At 34.9% G+C, this 20,723-nt stretch overlaps 1 protein-coding gene across 1 annotated transcript in view; it reads right to left on the bottom strand.

The window, feature by feature from the left end:
- Nucleotides 1-1,095: 1,095 nt before the first annotated feature.
- Nucleotides 1,096-20,723, bottom strand: part of CAND1 (cullin associated and neddylation dissociated 1) — a 41,420-nt gene continuing 21,792 nt past the window's right edge. Inside the window, exons 4-15 of the mRNA XM_032347114.1 lie at nucleotides 19,317-19,440; nucleotides 17,426-17,682; nucleotides 17,241-17,346; nucleotides 15,748-15,893; nucleotides 12,390-12,682; nucleotides 10,816-10,957; nucleotides 9,005-10,498; nucleotides 7,727-7,822; nucleotides 5,108-5,277; nucleotides 4,863-5,027; nucleotides 3,417-3,524; nucleotides 1,096-2,651 (exon numbers count right to left, since the gene is read on the bottom strand). Of these exons, the coding sequence (XP_032203005.1) occupies nucleotides 2,427-2,651; nucleotides 3,417-3,524; nucleotides 4,863-5,027; nucleotides 5,108-5,277; nucleotides 7,727-7,822; nucleotides 9,005-10,498; nucleotides 10,816-10,957; nucleotides 12,390-12,682; nucleotides 15,748-15,893; nucleotides 17,241-17,346; nucleotides 17,426-17,682; nucleotides 19,317-19,440 (3,326 nt within the window). The 3' untranslated portion in view covers nucleotides 1,096-2,426. The remainder of the gene's footprint in view (nucleotides 2,652-3,416; nucleotides 3,525-4,862; nucleotides 5,028-5,107; nucleotides 5,278-7,726; nucleotides 7,823-9,004; nucleotides 10,499-10,815; nucleotides 10,958-12,389; nucleotides 12,683-15,747; nucleotides 15,894-17,240; nucleotides 17,347-17,425; nucleotides 17,683-19,316; nucleotides 19,441-20,723) is intronic.

Raw genomic sequence — 20,723 nt, forward strand, 5'->3', positions numbered from 1 at the left:
GTCATACTAAATTTCCTTTCCACTTTGGTTTCATAAAATAACCTCAAAGTGCAACCCCCCCATACTAACCTTAAAGCAAAAAAAAAAAAAAAAAAAAGTTCTGAATAGCTGATGTGTCCTCAAGAAAAATCAGCAAACAGCTTTTTTCTAGTAACCTGTAGCTCTTCTGAGAGACCTGCATATGGAAACCTAATCAGAAGGTCCTAATAATATGTGTATGACAGGTAATAGTGTGAGTGGCAGACTATGACCGGACTCCGTACCTTGCAACCCCCATTCTAGTATTAACATGACCACTACAAGTACAGTGGTAATCAGCAGGACTCAGCATTTAAAATGAGTTTTCTTAATTTTGTCAAATTCTAATTTTGTCAAATATATATATGTAAATATATACATCTCTCTTAAAAACCACTAAAACCGTATCTACTACTAGTATTAAAAGATACTTTCAGCTATGTTAGAAAAATTTGTCAACTTCCAAGACTTAAAAACCACACCATCTTGGAAGTTAAAAAAGAAAAAAAAAAATCCAATACATGAAAAGTATCTGGATTTAACTTTAGACAATTAACTAAGACATTCACACAACATATGCATGTCAGTCTCCTATATGGTCCTAGAGCCTGCAGTATTGTAATTTATTGTGAAACCATGTAACCAAATACTTAAATATATCCACAACATCTATACCACGGTAATGCATAGTACATAATATACTGACATCTCAAAATAAATTTCTATTACAGTTTTATGCAAATTATGGTATAAGAGTATCACCTGCCACATTTTTGAAATGGCACCAACTTCATGTAACGTTCTATGTTAATGTACTAAAATCCTTACTGGTAATAATGTCTTATGCATTATCATCTGAACATTTGAAATCAAGCTGTTAATCTAATAACCACAGTATGTTATCAATTAAAATCACTGCATATTTGGATGTCAAAGCAGGAAGTTACACAGCAGGAAAGTATTTCTAATTCACAGTTTCAAAAATAAAGGGTGCAGTTTTCAAATATCTGATTGCTTAAATTGGTCAATTTAACAACTGCCTCCTTCAATACATGTAAACTATGTTTGCACAGCATTAGGAGATGTCTTTTATTTCAGAAATTAGTTCTTACTGTTACAGGAGCACCACAAATTTGAAGGAAGAGGCTACAGTGTGAAATGAGCTCACTGAAGGATATGTTAAATAAAATTTTAACTACAATATAAGGTACTGCAAAGCTTTGTTTCCCCCCAGCACAGACCCCTTAATCAGGAAAAGTAGTCAACACTTACCAAATACAATATGTAAATTAGCTCTACAAGAAGTGGGGGGGGATCTAACTCAACTAAAAGAAAATACTATATTAGCTAACAAACCTGTGATAGTCAGCTTCAGAATTTTCCTAAAAATAAAATTCAAAAGCATACACAGTATTTGTATCCTTTGATAAGGAATGCAGGGATCCAAAGGGAATGAAAGAAAACATCTGGTTTTAAAAATTTCTAAGTGGAAACACACACACACAAATGGGTAACTGAGAAAAACTGAGTACTTAAATATTCAAATTTTAAATGTGTAAGAAAATTTATAATAGAAAAAGTGGCAAATTGTTATTGTGACTTGATTTGCTGAAAACATCTGCAAATTCACACTGGCATTAAGAAAACCAAAGTTTCAAAAATTTACTCCCCCCTCTCTCTCTCTCTCCAGATATGTTTTCTGTGCAAAAATAAATATCTGAAAATTGCACTAATACAATAATACTTATTTTAACTTTTGATATTATGAATAATCTGCACATGCTGCTTTACAGACAATACATATTTGTAAACTTGTTCATGCAAAATTAGTGTGCGCAACAGGGATATCATTAATCCCCATACTTAAAAAATGATAAACCTTATTTTCTTTTTTAAACTGCCAAACCCTTTGAAATGTAACAAATCTTACACAGATATTCTTGTCTGCCAGCTAAAAATCAATTTATGTTGCTGAAACAAAAAATTATACAAGAAAAACATGGTTTTCATCTTGTAGAATTTTTGATTTTTAAAAGAAAATTTATAAAAGAAAGAAATTCATGGTCACAAAATTTTAACATTTTAATCCTAAACATTACAGGGCAAATAGATACTGGACCCTATCTCCATAAATCCTAACTTTTAGTTTCCATTTTTTAAATGTTGCCCTAACCACTAAGACATTAGTGGTTTTACAACCTCTGGAGATTGTGGAAATACATGTCTCTGAAAGAAATGCTACAAAAACAACAATGGAAGAGAGCCAAACTGTCTCCATGAAGACAAAAAAAAAAAAAAAAAAATGGAACATTTTGAAGCCTTAAATACTTCTTTCCATGTCTTATGATTAACCTGTCAATTCAGTGCATCATATGGTCAATATAATGGTCCCCATGTTGAACAAACATCTAACTAGTGTCCATTGATTCCAAGTTAGTAGATGATGAATCTTTTTGGATACTTTCAAAGATGGCCGCCAGCTCAGGGTTAGAACTGATCTGTGACTGGAATTCACTCATCAGTGGACTCTTCTCTGCTTCTGGAATGGTTAGCAGTGCCGCTACTGCTCTCATGGCAGATCGCTTTAGTTCATCTTGCTTTTCAAACTCCTGCTTTACTGAGTTTGCCTTCACCTGTAATATTGAGTAAATTTATACTGTGTGTTATAAAGACAACTCTTGAACAAAATTTAAGCATGTAGAAATTTCTGGTAAATAAAGCAAAACCATTGCTTTATAGGTCCAAAAGGTACATTCTTCTACTCTAAACACAGTTATTTTTTTAAACGTTTTAGCAGTAGCTGTTCTTCCTTTGAGGGAACATTTTATACCAAGCCCCTTAAAAAACAAAATCCAGAGCCAACAGGTTGAAACAAAGAGTGGGACGCAGAGCCTTACCTGCTTATCAAGTCCTACTCTGGAGAAGAAAACTTCTCTGGCTACCCTGTTTATTCATTATTCTTCATCACGTATTGACCAATCTTGTGTCTTAATATATATAATTATTTTTGTATGAAAAGTCCTGTTTTACCTTCTGAATCTAAAAATTCTGATTTTCATTTTCAAGGTCCACTTTAAATGTCATCATTCTCATAGGAAGCTTTCTATGACTCCCACCCCTACCCACCCCCACCAGAATTCACCATTTCCTCTTTCATGGTCCTATCACTCTTTATCCTGTATCAGTATATGTATCATACTGTTACAACATTACATAAAAGCTTTTAGAAACAGCATTTAACAGTGCTAAGTTTTCTCAAACATCCAATAGGTTAACTTTTAAAACCAACTGCTACATAGGGAGTTAGCATGGTTAAATTTGGAAAACTAGAGTACAGAATCAACTAGGAATTTTGAATATGCCCAGTCTGGCCGCAGGCGATGTCAATCAATGATTACCTTAGTTGTGCATGTGGCACGTAATGGTTCAACAAGTCGGTCCAACCTCTGCAGTACTGCACTTGGACAAAGAGTGGAGAGTCTCACCAACATTAAAAATGTTAGCATCTATGAGAAATTAAAACAAAAAGTTTAGACTTTGCACTGTTTTCTAAAGATAATATTCCAAACTCTGACAAAGTTTTTAAGAGGAATGACTAAAGTTTCAAATCTTATCTGAGGAATATTAGTTAAAAGCATTAGCCAGATCTAACCTATAATGTGGTCCTAGAGTACAGAACTAACAGTGGTTCTCAGGTTTGGCTGCACATCAGCACTGCAGAGCTTCAGAAATATGCCCAAGTCCTCAGTCCCTTTCCCAGAGATTTTTACCTGTCAGAATACGGCCATTTCTACATTATTTTTTAAGAAGCTCGTGTATACCAGAATGGAAAATCACTGAACAAGAAAATAACTGAATTAGGAGAAAAGCTTCAAAGTAAGTTTCTCGTGTCTTAGCAGATATCAAAAAAGACTGGTTATTCAGTCAATCCAGTAACCCATAGTCTTTTTTTCTCTTTAGACTATAAACTGTAGAATGAAACAGGAGGATTCTATTACTTCTTTTGGAGATTTGTTCATTGAATTCTTAGAGGATCAGGTTATGCACATATGGAAACATAGCAGTTGGAATTCTGACAGTATACTATTACTGTTCAGCTGCCCCCTTTGCCCTGCTTGACTAAAGGAAGGCCCCAAAGAGCAGAACACACACAATGCACTTATTTTTAAAATCACCCTTTTATAGTTCATATTTAAAACCGACATGAACAAATAAAACAGTTATGAGCAAAGTTTATACTCTAAACCTAAGAAGCAGTGATTTCTCTCTAGTTGCTTCTACAGATTGCTTTCTGTATATGCAAACAGTCCTTCTGTGTTATCTTTTAAAAAAACTCTTGATACTAAACCAACAGTATCATATTGGAAAATGAAAATCCTTCATTACAGTAAATAAAATGGTTCATGTAGAACAGTGCTAAGAACAGTCTGAAGAATTAGCTAAGACCATGATGGAAGACTACTATCCAATATTAAGACAGGACAAAAACATCACACATTATACTCTAAAGAGCAAAACTTGTCTGGACTCTTGAGTAAGGGAAAGCTTTAGAAACTATGCACTAAAGCAAGCTGGCACAGAGTATTTCTTAGGCTTGACCTGCCCCTCCAATGAGGTTTCTGGATTTTTCCTGTATGGCAACTGATATTACATTGCATCACTATTACGTTTGCATATTATAGTTTACAACAAACTTACTAAGTTCGTGACAAGCAAACCGATTTTTTTTTAAATAAACAAGTAAATTACAAGGGTGAAAGTCATACAGCCTTCTTCTCCACTACAGAAAGTCACTATAGAAGTCTTCTTCTAAAACAATCTATAAATAGCCACAAACATCTTACCTTAATATCATAATGGTCCTTCAAACCATCTTCAACATGATTTAGAAATTCAAAGATATCTAGTCTATCAAGACAACTGTCTAAAAGTGTGTACATACACTCAAAAGCTGCCTTTCTAATATCCAGTCCATCATCAACTGTATGCTTAAATGGACCCATTTCTACCTGTTGAAACAAAAAAGAATGTGTGGGTATACTTAAAAGTAAAAGACAAGCTTAGATAAACAGTAATGTAACTAGCTTACCTCTCTTATAAGCTCCTTTCTAACTTTTGTTTCATTATAAAGATGTGGCAGAACAGTATCTAGAAGATCCCTTATTAATGATGGTTTATTATGTGCTGCTGAATTGAATGTGACCAAGGCTACTCTTCTTACATTCAAATCTGGGTCTTCCAACGTTTTTAGGAAATCACCTGAAAATCGTTAAGAAGCAATATACAGTCATTGTAGCCTTAAAACAAAATAGGTATGTTTTTTCTAAACGGATAAATTTATTGTTTATATTATTGTCATTTCTTCAATGCAGGTCACAGAAGAACGTGACGACAGAATAAGAACATGAAGATAGATTAGATTAAGTGAACCACAGAGCTGCCTTTGGCAACAGGTAAGCTACCAATTAAACACAATTACATTCAGACATGATAATCGACTCACAGCAGCATTCTATATTGCAGAGGATATGGCATGAGAGAGCCCCAAAAGTTCCCTAATTATTTCTATAGATATATGAAAAAAGATAGGCGACACAGAGAAGTGGTGGAGCCAGCAGCTATAAAAATAACATAAATGATTCTACTCAGAGTTCAAAATTAGTATTTTCACTGAAAGCAACAAAAACTGAATTAAAAACATTGAGTTCAAAAGAAGATAAACAGGATTAGGACTAGATCCATTGCTTGATAAACTGAATACAATTAACAAGTTTATAATTTATCAGATGATAAAGAGAAATGTGCCTTCAAAATTTATTTCTATCATTAATGAAGAATATATGAATTTGTAAGAGGGTTAAAAATACAAAAGGAGAAAACTGAAACCTAACACAGGACCAAAAAAAGCAGAAATAAGTCTGGTTTATCTTGCAAATGGGAACAAATTACAGTGCACAGATGTTTGGAGTCACACAGATGGTGATCCAAACTGCTTCACTAACCAACTATATGACTTTTGGCAAGTTATTTTAGGCAAGAGCCTCAGTTTCTCAGTTTACAAAATGAGAATTGTAAACCTGCGAGGCTACACGAGTAGACTAAATTGCATGTATACTACCAAATAGTATTTGGGACATCCCTAGTATTCACATGGAGTTACTGTTCATCATTATAGAATCTCAACCCTACAGTCAGCAGTCCTTTGGAATACACAGGAAGAAAAGAGGTGCCAAGACTTGAATATATCACAACAGCAACTTGAATGAATGGGAAGGAAATAATACTTTAGACACCATATACTGGTAAATTCAAGGCTGACTACCCAAGAAACTTCTGATTACAAGAAGTGTTCAGGAGATACCTTGTAATCAAAAAAATTTAAATATACCAGACTAAACCTTCTTACCCCTCTGTTTGCTTACAATTACTAAGACATAAATTAGAATAAAGTATTTGTTTTCAGAAAGCATCTATAATATTGCTACTATTATGGACAAATGGTGATATGCACTAGGATTACCTACCCCCAACTCTTTGGTTTAGTTATTACAATGTTTAAAAAGCCTCCTAGGTGATTCTGATGTTACTGTAATCACAAATAATACAAAACAAGATCAAAATTCAATGAGAATGACCATCATTTGATCAAATAACTGTATCAATGACTCACAAAGGTTGACCTGTCAACCTGGATCTATGTCTCTGGAGATGTGGCACAGGACTCTTCACCTTTGTCCTATCTTGTACAACACAAAAAATGTCAAATACATCAAAGTGGGGCACCTGGGTGGCAGAGTTGGTTGAGAAGCTGATGCTTAGTTTTGGCTTGGGTTGTGATCTCAGGGTTGTGGGGTCAAGCCCTCTGTTGGGCTATACACTCAGGGAAGAGTCTGCTTGGGATTCATTCTCCTTCTGCCCCTCCTATTCATGATGCCTTATTCTCAAAATAAAGAAGTCAAACCAAAAACAGGTGAGGAGAACAGATGGCAAAAATCTTCCAATTCAGACCTTCTTTATTTCTAGGCCCCAACAATAGCATCCATTTATCCCTATGTGCCTCTTATTCTGAACTAATAACCCATTTCTGTCATTCTTTACAATTTTTTTTTTTCCCTTTCTGGCCTACTGCAGAATGGCCCAAAACTACAAAGCTTCTTTGCCATATCCGTCTATCCACTTTGCTGGTATCTCTGTTGCTCTGTCTTTAGGAATACACCAAACTAAGCTCTGAAGGTTTTTAGTATTACCCACTCTAGGAAAACTGATTATGAAAACAACACAGTGAAGTATAAAATCATTAAAAATAACCCTAAAAGCTAATTCTTGTCTTTGTAGATACAGAAACAGCCTAGTCTCTTCTGGCTCTCTCTTAATTCTACTGTTTTTTATTCTTACATTGTCTCCACAGATCTCCTTGGGAGCTGGAGGGCTTATAGGTAAGAACAGAAAATTGGGGCTCTAACAGATCAAATCAAGATTGATTCATATCTGGCCAGACAGACCAAAAATGTAGTTCACTCTGAAGACATCCCAGTATATTTATTTGCAAAATTATCTGATAACTTCAAACTAAAGGTTGATAGAATGTAAGTATGTAAGATCAAACATTATCAATTATCGGGCCTTTACACACATTTTATTTTAGTTCCCTGGTAATATTTAGTTACTGAAATTATTACTCAGTATGTTTAACTTTGTTTCCACTTACCTATGCAGTTCTTTAACAGGGGGTCAATAGGTTGTGGATGATCAGAAATAGTAAACTTCACAGCTGTAACCACTGAGCTTCGGGCATATGATGAACCTAATTAAAAAGAAATTTTAAGTCTACTGGCATGTAAATTCACTAAAATCCATAGACAGCTTCAGCATTTTCAAACCACTTCAACTGACATCAGTGTCCTCAATTTCTTAAAATTCTCACTGGTCGGGTGCCTGGGTGGCTGAGTGGGTTAAGCCGCTGCCTTCAGCTCGGGTCATGATCTCAGGGTCCTGGGATCGGGGTTCGCATCGGGCTCTCTGCTCACCGGGGAGCCTGCTTTCCCTCTCTCTCTGCCTGCCTCTCTACTTGTGATCTCTCTCTCTGTCAAATAAATAAATAAAATAAATAAATAAATAAATAAATAAATAAAATCTTAAAAAAAAAAACAAATTCTCTCTGGTCAAGAGGGGAGGTACTGGGGCACCTGGGTGGCTCAGTGGGTTAGGCCTCTGCAGCTCAGGTCATGATCTCGGAGTCCTGGGATCCAGCCCGCATTGGGCTCTCTGCTCAGCAGGGAGCCTGCCTCCCCCTCCCCCTGCCTCTCCACTTATGATCCTTCCATCAAATAAGTAAGTAAAATCTTTTAAAAAAAAAAAAAAAAGAGGGGAGGTACTCACTGCTCTCAGGGGAGGTAAAATTTACCCATAAAATATAATCCCATTAGATTTCAAAAGAAATAATGTCTTCTGGGAAGGAAAAGACCTAGAAGAGCAACAGTGGAGATTCTAGCCCTCACAAAAGGGAAGTGTTTAAACCCATAAATAGCTTATAAGATCTTCAAATGTTTTCTTAAAAAGCAGTTTCTAAAGAAAGCACTCGCTTTTCTTACCCACTACTTGGTCTAAAGGAATTGACACTAGTAAATCCGAAACCAAGTCTTCTAGCATCCTTCATTTGAACTATGTTCACTAATTTTAGTATTAAAATTAGTACTACCAAGGCTCCTTGGTATGTATTAATTCAAGAGACATCTGTCTTTTCCACATTTCAAGATAAGAGTAACATTAAAATATAATGAACAAAAGGAACTACAACAGATTTAACCATGATCCTATTACTCTATCCTTTTTAAACAACGAAATGTCATTTGAATATGGCTCCACACTGCAACATAAGGCAAGAGGTTCTACATGTAACACAATACAAAAAGGGTTTACTTCTGCATTAGGCATCTTTCAAGGTTACCAACTGCCGATAAAATTTTAAGAAAATCTAGGTACCCACCTGATATCAAATACCCCTTAAGCCGTGGAAGGAGAGTTTCTGGATCAATGAGAGTGAGTTTCCCTAGACATTCAGCAACAACATTTCTGGTTCCTTCTTCTGCACACTCACAGTGCTTTAGCAGTAAGGCCCAGATGTTTTCAACATATGGTTTAAGGCCCACTACTGACGCAGAGCTAATAATTTCCTTCAAGGAATGAAGCAGAAGATACTGCCTTTTGGGCTGACTGGTTATTTCTTGTAAGACAAACGGTAAATACTCAGGAAGGTTGCCCACACTAATGCTGCCTAAAGCATAGGAGGCGGCTGATTTAACTTCTTCGCTAGGAGATGAGAAGGCTTCTAATATTACAGATTTTAGTTCCAGCTGCCCACTTAAGTCAATATGATGCCCAACTTCTCCGAGAGAAAGCAGAGCTAAGAGACGAATGGAATCTGTAGACCTTGAGTTTTTGACATCTTGAATAAATTGACCTACTACGGCTGGTCCTTCTTTAGGGCATGCTCGAGTAAGGGCAGCTACACATTTGGCAATAGAATAGTAAGACTGCTTGTGAGTAAGAGCGGTGCTCTGTGAATAAACTGGACCAGTTAGCATGCGCAACAAATCCATGTATCCTAGATTATTTGTTCCAGTGACAACCAGAGCTTGGAAAAAGTCTAGCATGGCGCTAAGAGCCCCCCCCTGTAGCAAAGGTGATCTCACAAGTCCAATAAGTTCATTGAGAATGGATCCACTTATCTTTGAAAGGGAGGAGGGATACACTTTTGCCAGTGTGGTAAGGAAACTGATAGCCATCTGTGAAACATGCATATCACTTTCACTGATAAGAGGTGGGAGCTCATCTAGAACTGCATCAATCATGGCAGCTGTCAAGCTGTCACTGTAGTTTTTAATTAGAATATCTAGGGCAGAAAGGGTACCCAGTTTCAAAGCTCTCTGGTTTTTCCTGAGAAACGATGCAAGGATAGGAACCCCTTCTCCCAGGACAGGCCTCAAATCTATCTTCAAAGGTGACCCAGCAATCAGTGTCAACGCCTTCACTGTAGTTAACCGGGTAATTTCATTCTTTAGTCTCTCCAAGAATATCTGAAGTGTATTAGGTAAATCAGAACCCAAATTGTCTCCAAGGTTGCAAATAATTTGTCCCATACAGGAAATAGCCCTTTCTTTGACCTCCTGATCAATGTCAGCTGCTTTTAACCTCTTAATAGTACAGGTAAATAGATCTTTGATATAAGGAGTTGCATCAAACGAGGAATGCTGATCTAAAGGACGAATTACTTTCACAAGTTGTTGGGTAACAAGAAGTGCTTCAGATGTAATCTTGTAAAATGGGTCTCCGACACAAGCCACGACTGGAGGGACCAAAGCCTGAACATGAGGATGGAAGACTTGAGGCGAGTGGTTACAGAGGATTACATAGAGACACGACAAAGCATCAATCTTCAAATTTGATGAGCTTGATTTATCATTCAGTGAGAAAATGATTCCTAAAAAGCCAACAAAAAAATAATTTTTATGTAGTCTTAAGAAAAATTAAAAACTAATCCCTAAAATATTAGTAAAGTTTCTACTTCATCATACTGTATCTCTAAAGTGGTAGAAATTCCACAATCTACGATAAATATTACAGGTAAGATTTTTAACTTGAAAATTTCTAACTTTATGCATTTGAAATGGGTCTATGTGCAAATTAAGTTGTCACAAATTACCTTTTGAAGGAAACAACGTTTAAACTTATTGAAGACTTAAGAAAATCTCTAATTAGTCCCCAAAGTGATTTACTATTCTTTTATTCTTTTCATACCTGGTACGAGTACAGGAATGTGCTGTGTTAGGGCCCCAGGTAATACATTTACCAGTTCAGTTAACATGTTAAAACAACACTGTCGGGTCTTCACACTTTTTTCTTTCATCTGTTTGTGCAGAGCTTTAACAATGTTGGGAACCTGTAATTATTACACACTCATTAGTTGGTTTCAGCTAGTGGTATTTCCTCAGTACACTTAACACAAATTATCAGAGTTGGGGAGAGAGGGAAGAATTTAACAAGACTGTTTCATACAAATTTTGTTGTACCTATTACATATGGTCTCTTGGAACTATTTGTTTTATACTCGTAATAGAGAAAAGCTATCATTAGCTTTCTACAGAGCAAGAAAAGTCTTCCTTGATTATGAAATGCACAAAACTAGAAATCAAACCAAATAATAAATTTTCAACCAAACTTTAAGGAACAAATTATAAATGGTTTTTGAACAAAAATAACACAGATATCTGCATTAAAAGAAAGAGGACAAATCATGGAAAAGAAACCATTAAATGGGTCTTTGTCTTTGCTCTGACAATGAAACAGACCTCACTTCAAAATGTAGCTCCAAGCAGTAAGGTTATGATTCAAAAACATCTGCTTCTAAACTTTGTAATGTTTTCTTAGTTGGTAAAACCTAAACAGATTATTTACTAATCCTACAGGTAAGAGGATATATATAGACACATGCCAAATCGAACAGTGATCTGAGAGCTAGAGATAAAAGAAAACCACCTAATTCATTACATCAGCAGAATTTCCCACATTTTCATCTGACTTCTATACACTTTTTCTCATTTCCTTCTGCAATTAACCTTCAGTGTTCACTTTTAGGTTCACCATGATTTTTTTGTTAATTTATACTCAGTCTCACAACTGTTTTTGTATGTTATAAAAATGAACAAATATGTATGCCATGGGGCTGCTGTAGGGATTAGATATAAGATAGGAAAATGCCTAGCATGCATTAAATACTCAGCAAGTAGAATACAGCTCTAATCTTTAGAATCTTAGAGAAGAGGTCCTGAAGTAAAAAAATATCTATACCAGTTGTTATTAGTAAATTAAGTCCTTACAATGTACTAGGCACTAGACCATTTACATAGGCCACGTCATTTCTCACTACCATGGATAGTGCATTCTAAGTAAATAAACTTAATACAAATGAGGAAAATGAGGTTTAATAAACTGGACTAACTTGTCCAGGATCACACAGCTGAATCAGGAGCAAAGTGAGGTACGAACACAAGTAGTGTGACTCCATAACTCTAAGATTTCTCTGTTACAAGTACTTCTCAGTCACAAGTAGTGTGACTCCATAACTCTAATATCATCAAAGATAATATTAAAATAATTTTAAGATTCAGTAAAATTATCTAGTAAAATCAAGAACACCTCAAATCAGAATAAACTATAAGTACCATAATATTAATGTATATAAACTACTACATAAACATATCCCAGAAGTCTGCTCACTCTTCTGAAGATGTTCTGGGACTCAGATTTCCGTATATTAAAAAAAATTTAATTTTGTATTTACAAGGATGATTTTCAACCATACTTAAACTGACCTGACTCTGAAGCATTGTTAAAGGTGTTTCTCCCTGCTCCATTGCATCAGGGTCACAGAGCCAACTCTGAACAGGACGAGTTTGCTTTAAAAGAGAAAGGTATGCATGGAAAACATCTGCCTTTACATTCTCTTCACGCTCCTTAAATCTGGATATCAGTGCAGGAGAGACAGTCTTGTAGAATTCTGGAAGCATTTCATGCCTTGTGCTAACTACAGCATCCAAGCACTTGGCAGCTGCACGTCTCACTTTCCAACTCATGTCATCGTCATCACTATATTCATCATCGCTCCCTAAAAGAAGTTTTAATGTTAACAGGCTATTAATTAGAAGAAAAGTTTGTCATTTAATACAGAAAGTAAGCTGTTACTAAGTTTTATAACTTTTCACTGACATACAGCAACAGAGAAGTTTTATTTTTATTTTTTTTAAATAGAGAAGCTTTAAAAGAACAAGTACTTAACAAGATTATACAAATTTACAAATAAATCAACCTTAAAGAATCCTGTTTTAAACTTGTTAATCATCTTCTTACTTATTGTGCGTAATGAGCAGCTTATCAATCTTTATGGTGATTCTAACATGTGAAACTTCTTTACAACATAAGTATTTGTAAAATCAGCCTTTAAAATAGTATGAAAAGAAGCTCAAAGGACTCACCTGACACTATAGGAAAATCAAACAATCAAAGAATTAATAAATAAACCAGGATATAAGATTGATGACTGTAGATGAGGTGTTAAAAAAAAAAAAAAAAAAGCATGGTTACCAGTCCCAGGACATGCTGGGGAGAAAAGGAATCTTGACATCCGCTTTCTTTGTAGCTCTAAGGCTTTTCACTAAATTTGATGATGGGCTATTAGGAAAAAATATGTGTATTTCCAACGTTTCAACATATTCTTTTAAGGTAGTTTAAAGAAACTATACTTCTGCAACAAGAAAATTCTGCTAAGAACAAAGCACTATGTAAAAACTGAACACCATCTTCTCCAAATTCCTGTTAAACCTTAAAACAATGTTTCAATGCTATCAACTCCATTTCACTTATGTATACTTCATTAACTTTCATGTTGTGTGAAATCTCTGAAAATTATTTCCTTCTAACACTCTAAGGCTGAATCAATTGGGTAACAAAGTCAGAAGGATGGTAAAAACACCAGCTGTTCTCAGGACAGTCTAAAATTAATCAAACAATAGCCCTGAAATGCTGATTCCTCACTGGGGGAAAAAGATGTTGCCTTTGCATTGGCTTATATTCCAATGAGCTTAGTGACAGTTAAATGTAGCCAGCTATGCCTTAGAAAACCCTAGGATTACATAACAAAATACTAACTAAACCCAAGGCCTTTGACTAATTCACCAATACATATGTGAATAACAATTAGAAGGTACTGTATCAAAATGGACTATTTAAAAGCAAATTAATAAATGAAGTTTTTCCCACAGCAACCCAACTATGGGAATTATTTTGCAGAAATATACTTTGTTGAAAAAAGGGTTATTAAAACATTAAATACCCAATTACTGAAATTATGTTGCTTTTATGTTACAATAACAGTATGGCAGAAAGGTAGTTATTAGGTATAATCCATGCAAACAGATAAGACAGCTGAAGGACTTGGTTAGTTATTCAACAAAAGTACTTGGCACACGAAAAACCAACAATCAAAAACAGGAAACCTATACTGCCTAATGGTGTTTCAAAGGATACTCTCTATTACAATCCCTTCAGCAATACAGCACATTTACTGAGTGTCTTCTGTGTGTCAAGCACTATCCTAAGAACTGGAATTAAGTAGTCAATAAAGGGGCTGAAAGTCTCTGACTTCAAGAAATTTACATTCTAGTGGGTAGAAAACAATTACAATATGTCAAAAGCAATTAGTTGTAAGAAAGAAAATAAAAATGTTGAGAAGGAAGAAAATAAGTAAGGGGAAAGCCCTGAGATGGGAGACTGAAGAGGGTGTGAAAGTAATCACGTGTAACCCCAAAGCTTTTAGCATAAGAAACTAAAACAAGGGTACCATTCTGAGATAGAAAAAGGCTAAATAAACAGGTTAGGCAGATTGGGGGGAGGAGGGGGATGTGGAGAGATTATTTTAGACACCTAACCAGTAAATCAATTAAGCAGATGTATATACAAACTTGAAATTCACAGGAAAGATCTGGAATAAAGAAAAATTTCAGTTTTCAGTATACTGATATTAAACACACTAGTGGAGATTAACAAGAATATTAGAGTATCACAGAGAAGTCCAAGCCCTGGAACACTCCAAAGTTTGGTGATCAGGTTATGAAGAGCAACCAGCACAGGGACTGAGAAAGAGTAATCACAAAAACAGGACTAACATAATTACAAAAATAGGACTAGTATCAGGAGAGTGTGGTATCCTGGAAATTAAATGAAATGCTGCTGGTATGAGAAATAGGCAAACATCTAAGGTCACTGGTGATCCTGTCCATCACTTAAAGACTGGATTCATGAGAGAAGGACAAAAAGGAACTGAAGAGCATTCTTTTGAGTCCTGTTTTAAGAGAAACTGGGCAGTAGCCACCAGAGTGTAATACCGGGTTAGGAGGGATTTTTTTTATAGCTGTTTCTGTTTTTAAAAGATAAATTATTGACTTTGGAGGAATATAAATTTATTCAAAGAATCAAATTTAAAAATATGAAAAATTATCAGGAAATCCACCAACTCACATACCTCATCACTTACCCATTTAATCATCTCCACTATGATTCTTTTAATCCTAGTAGAAACAACTAAACATGAGCAACCCGTATGTCCTTGAAAGTGCTATTCCTTTCCAGAGTAAATACTACAAATCATAGCACAATGACATCAATCTCTGGAGCCTCAGAAATGTTTAGATGATTCATGAAAGTTAAATGGAGCCTCAAATAACATTTAGGAGTTTTCAAGAAAGTAACATATAAAACCAACCATAACTGCTGAATATGTGTATCTACAATACAGTTTTAAAATAACATTCATTTTCCTCTTCACAAATACCCCTTGTAGAAAATATGAATAAAGAACAAAATTCTCTTGGCTAGCAATTATAAATGTACTAGTAAGGTTTTTTTCTGTGTATTTAAAAAAAAAATAAAACTGGAACATAACTTCCATTACCCACCTTTTCACTCAACGTATTAGTAACTGCTTTAATATTCTTCTAGATTCTGAAAATACTGCACAGCAGTTAAGTACATGGATGCCCCATAATTTATTTAATCAATCTGCTCTTGTTGAATACTGAGGTCATTTTCCCTTTCACTAAGTAAGGATCATCTCCATCTATAACACTGGGTCTTAAATGAAAATTTAACAAATTCCTTCTATTTAATTTGAACTACCTTGGTCGTCATCGTCACCACCATCTGCATCCATGGCATTTTCATCTTCATCTTCATCATCATAATTATAATTTGGATCATAGGTAAGATATTTAAGACAAATATTTATAATGGTAGAAACATGAGGATATACTTCCTTAGGACATCTGAAGAAAAAAATAAAAGCTGCCTTGAATAACTGTACTCTTCTCCTTGATTCACTATCTGACACCTTCTATTACCAGATTTTTTTCTTCCTTACAACACAGCATAGGAAAGTGGTTCCCAGTCTTTCAATACCAATGACTTTGAGTATTTTAAAATATTTACTTTTCAAATTACACTTAATTTTAAGATGAACTTTTCCCACTCTAATATCTCTGAAATCAGGATGATTCTTACAAGTAACTGATATATATAATGGTTAATGTTAATGTGGTGAGTATAGAGAAAAATCTGTATATGCTCTATCTTCTCAACATAAGACTAGAAGACTAAGCCCAAGTGAATATGCTCTTCAGCAGCTACGACTGTTTGTGAAAATGCCAGTGCATATACTTCTAGGCTTGGTCTCCCAGCTATATGCTGAGAGACAGAATATAGACATGCCCCACAATAAAAGAATAATTTATGTTTCTCAATTAAAACAACAGAAACAAATCCCACAATTTTTGACTTTAAAAATTTGGTATAACCATAAGCTACTTTTTTTTTTAAGATTTTATTTATTTGACACAGAGAGAGAGAGATCACAAGTAGGCGGAGAGGCTGGCAGAGATGGGGGGAGAAGCAGGCTCCCTGCTCAGCAGAGAGCCCAATGCGGGGCTTGATCTCAGGACCCTGAGATCATGACCTGAGCTGAAGGCAGAGGCTTAACCCACTGAGCCTCCCAGGCGCCCCCATAAGCTACTTCTTAAAAAACCATGAGTGGGGCAAGGGATTACTGCAGATAACAACCAGTGAAGTCTCAAGACACTATGCTATATCCCAAACTGTCAATTCTAGCCAAAGGCAAAAAAATCTGCTCCTCAGCGAGTATGGTTTTCTAGCACATAACTGAAGATTTTAGTATTAGAACCAACGTTTCCAAATGAAGACTCACTACCCTAGCAAAATGGATGTGACAAACTTCAAAAAATGTTGGAAAGATAAAAAATTCACTACGCATTTTTGGACCGGTAATTTTTACCCTGCTGCTCTTTAAGACTACATTATTAAATTAAACCAAAAGACAACCATAAATACTTTTCCAAATTCTTTGAAGTACTAACAATAAAAAGGAAACATATCAAATATAAGGACCATATTTTGAAATATAAGATCACATCTACTTCAAATAATGCACTGGTTATCAATTACTGTTTAATAAGAATTTATTCTAATCAAACATCTGAAACCAAAACTCATCCTGGCTGCCAGTAAAATAACCCATTTCTCCTCACCCACCTACTCTAGATCTTAATTATTCTCAAGGGAAAATTTTACTTGAATATAGAGAAATCCTAAAAACTTACCTTCTCACAAATGACTCAAAGGCTTGAATGCAGTACTCTCTTAATTCATCATCATCTACATTACAAAATTTTACCACCAAAGGAATTATCTTCTCAAGGTATTCACCTAAGAAAAGCATATTCATTCTTAAAAACATTTTTTTTTTAAATTGAAGAAAATTTTGAAGTATTTAAACATTTCTTACCTATTCTATGACCAGCTTGTCTACTAATTGCAGCAATACATTGTATATAGGTTCTCGTTGTTGACATTGAATCATTTTTGGACAATTCTGACAACAGATGTTCAATAAGATCTACAAAAACTATATTTCCACAGCTCATAACCAGATGGCCAAGAGCAATAATGGTTCTTTTCCTCACTGCAAGTCTAGGGCTGGTCAACTGGGGAAGCAGACAGGTCAGAATTGAAGGATGGAAATTAACAAGAAGTCCTCCTTGCCTTAAAATAAAATAAAAAAGAAAGAAAACCATAAATAAATTCAAGAGGTCTGAGCACTACTGAAATGTCCAGCCTCTGACCTCAATGTATTCAAAGAGTAAAAACTTAGATGACGCTAATCCAAATTCAGAATTAGATTAAAACAATACTTTCTCTACCAACCCAACTGGGAAGTTGAGTTAATAAGTAAATGCAGTTTTGAAATCTGTATCCCAAAATTCACTTCCAGAATCTAGAACCATACCCCCTTCTATAAGATATCCAACCAACAAGCTTGAGAATTCACAAAAAAATCAACAATCTTGTCACTTTTCCAAGATCTGTAAAGTGTTTTCCCTATTAATAGCTTTTTCTCTAAAGCTATTCTGGGGGTTTATAATCAACATCTCAAATCTCAGAACCTCTTGACTACACCCTCTTCCTATGGTCTTTCCTCAACGTATCTATGTACTAAGTTGCATTGATCCTACTGGTCCAACCCTCTTCCAAATCATTTCACATGTGCAGTTTAGGCAGTCAATAGTAGTTAAACACCTATGTGCCAGGACCCTGCCAACTGATCCAGTAACACATAAAACAAAAAGTCTGAGTATTTACTACCTAGGAAATTAAGTATACGAAATTAAGTATAAATTCCTCACCTTCTTCAGTATAAATTCCTCACCTTCTTCAACATGACCACAACCTATGAAAATGATTTCCTACTACTTTTCTATTCATTCTATGTATTCTGGAAAACGAGAATACAATGTTTCCCAACTCCAAAATGACTTATGCTGATATATTCTAAACCTGAGCATGTATACACCTGTGCCCTACCCATTCTTCAAAACTAAATTCAAATGTCATTCTTTCCATAACAAACTTCTCATATTTTAAATCCCGAAACATACCAAGAGTCTCAGTATTTAGTTCCACTTTTGTTCTTCTCTCCTATAGTAAAATATAGTTCTTATGTGTACCAGGAGGGTAGCGTTCACCTTCTACTGGAAATATGTACCATAGAAAGACACTTAACTATTTCCAAGCTGCAGTGACTCGGGCACAAGTGAAGGCACAACAATGAAGACGTAATGATTTTGAGAATTAGGGATACACTATAACTGATAGGTCTTTTAAGGTATTTTCCCCCTTGGAATTGATTATATCTTCCTATCTTTCAGAGAGAAAGGAAAAGCAAACAGAGGACTTCCAGAAGAAAGCAAACAAGGAACAAATTATAAAGCCAAGCTCCATCCTCCCCAAACATACAATATCATCATGGTTGCTGAAATTTATGCCATTATTTTAACTGGAAAATTTGCTACTCCTACCAGCACATCTCTTATTTAACAGAGAAATCCCTGTTATCAAGATCTAAAACATAAAAAGTTTTATGTTTTATGTAGAACATAAAAACTATGCTGACATATTCAAATCACAAATTTTATTACTTTTCAAAACTACAAAAAATGCCTGCTATACAATATGATGTGGTAAATATAATTAGCTTATTTCTTCTCTCCCACATATTTATGAACCGCCACAATTTAAACATGGACAATTTCAGACCAAATTATATTTATCAAAAGGTGTTTTTAATAAATGTACATAGTTTTTGTATTACAAATAATACAAATAATAGGCATGTTTACCTGCTCAACATATCAGCCATAATATCCAAGGCTTCTAGCTGAACAGAAACATCTTCCTGCTTTGCTATTGCACTGGTAAGACGTCCAGTAATCTTTTTACATACATTAGCAGCTAATGCAGAGCCTGCATGAATAATAAACCAAGAATAATTTCAAGGCAAGTATAATGACTCTACCTCATATTCATGGTGCTTACTAGATAGTCAACAACTTTAAATGATTATAATTGAGACGGACTTAAGAGATCCATGTCAGAAAAGTAAGTATTTCAAAACGGGTTGTTTTTAGCCAAGTAATTTATTAGACATAAGCAGAAATAAGAGATAATAACTGCAGAAGGAGTATATGACACAGGCAAAACAGTAACAATTCAACAGACTCTACTGGACAAGTATTCTATATACTGACATAACTGCCGACGATGGAGCCAATAGGAGCTGTAGTGTTTGCATCTCTAGACTGGAGAACAGAAATAAATTTTCTTCTATTTGAATACTCTTTACTAGCAACCTAGACTTTTTAAAATTTCAGTAAATTAAAAACCAAATATATTCTGAGCTCTAACAACATGATCTCTTAAAAAAGAGAGAGAGCTGTAAACCTGTAAGATCCTTCCTATTCCAATCCAAAGACTCCAAAACTTCATTATGATGAACTAGAAATGCTGTTCCAGAGAACTCATAAATCAAGGTTATTCTATTTTGAAGCAGATTTGTCTTATTACTGGCAGGTGGGAGAAAAAAAGTACAAGAAATTAATCTAAACGGTTAACAGAATTCGTTAGAACCAGAAATCAGCTAAAAACAAACATGTTTCAATGAAAAGAAATGAGGAAAACATCAATATAACTAATAAAAGAAATATTTTACAGAAATAATAAGAGTAAAGTCACACTGATAAGAAACAGCTGAAAAAGCATCATCTTTCGATTAAAAGATAATGGAGGATTTGAACCTTCACCCAAATAGGTAATCACAACTTTGGGTGCATTAACCTCATCTCTCTCTGTGTTTCAGTTCCCTCGTCAATAAACTAGGAATATTATGACCCATATGGGTGATGTTTAGACTTACTGAAATAATGCAAACCAATCTAGCATGATGGCTAGCACAGCAAAGATTAAATATTTATTAAGTAAATGAGTAAAAACTACATACTTAGACTACACTATTACCAGTCTACATCTCTCCATGAAGTAGATAATAATTTTACTTAACCTGTAGATAAGACCATCAACAACTTCAGCCTGCTGATTTTAGCCAACAGCTTGGTAGTCAAGATCAATTCTAAAATTTGCATTACCTAAATATTTGTGTCAGAGGCCAAAGTCTAATTAATTAACAAATTCATTAATTGTCATTTTAAATTTTTTAAATTACCAAAGCAGCTACAGAGTCAGCCTTAATA

Source organism: Mustela erminea, chromosome 6 (genome assembly GCF_009829155.1).
Source record: "Mustela erminea isolate mMusErm1 chromosome 6, mMusErm1.Pri, whole genome shotgun sequence".
NCBI classification, from domain to species: Eukaryota; Metazoa; Chordata; class Mammalia; order Carnivora; family Mustelidae; genus Mustela; species Mustela erminea.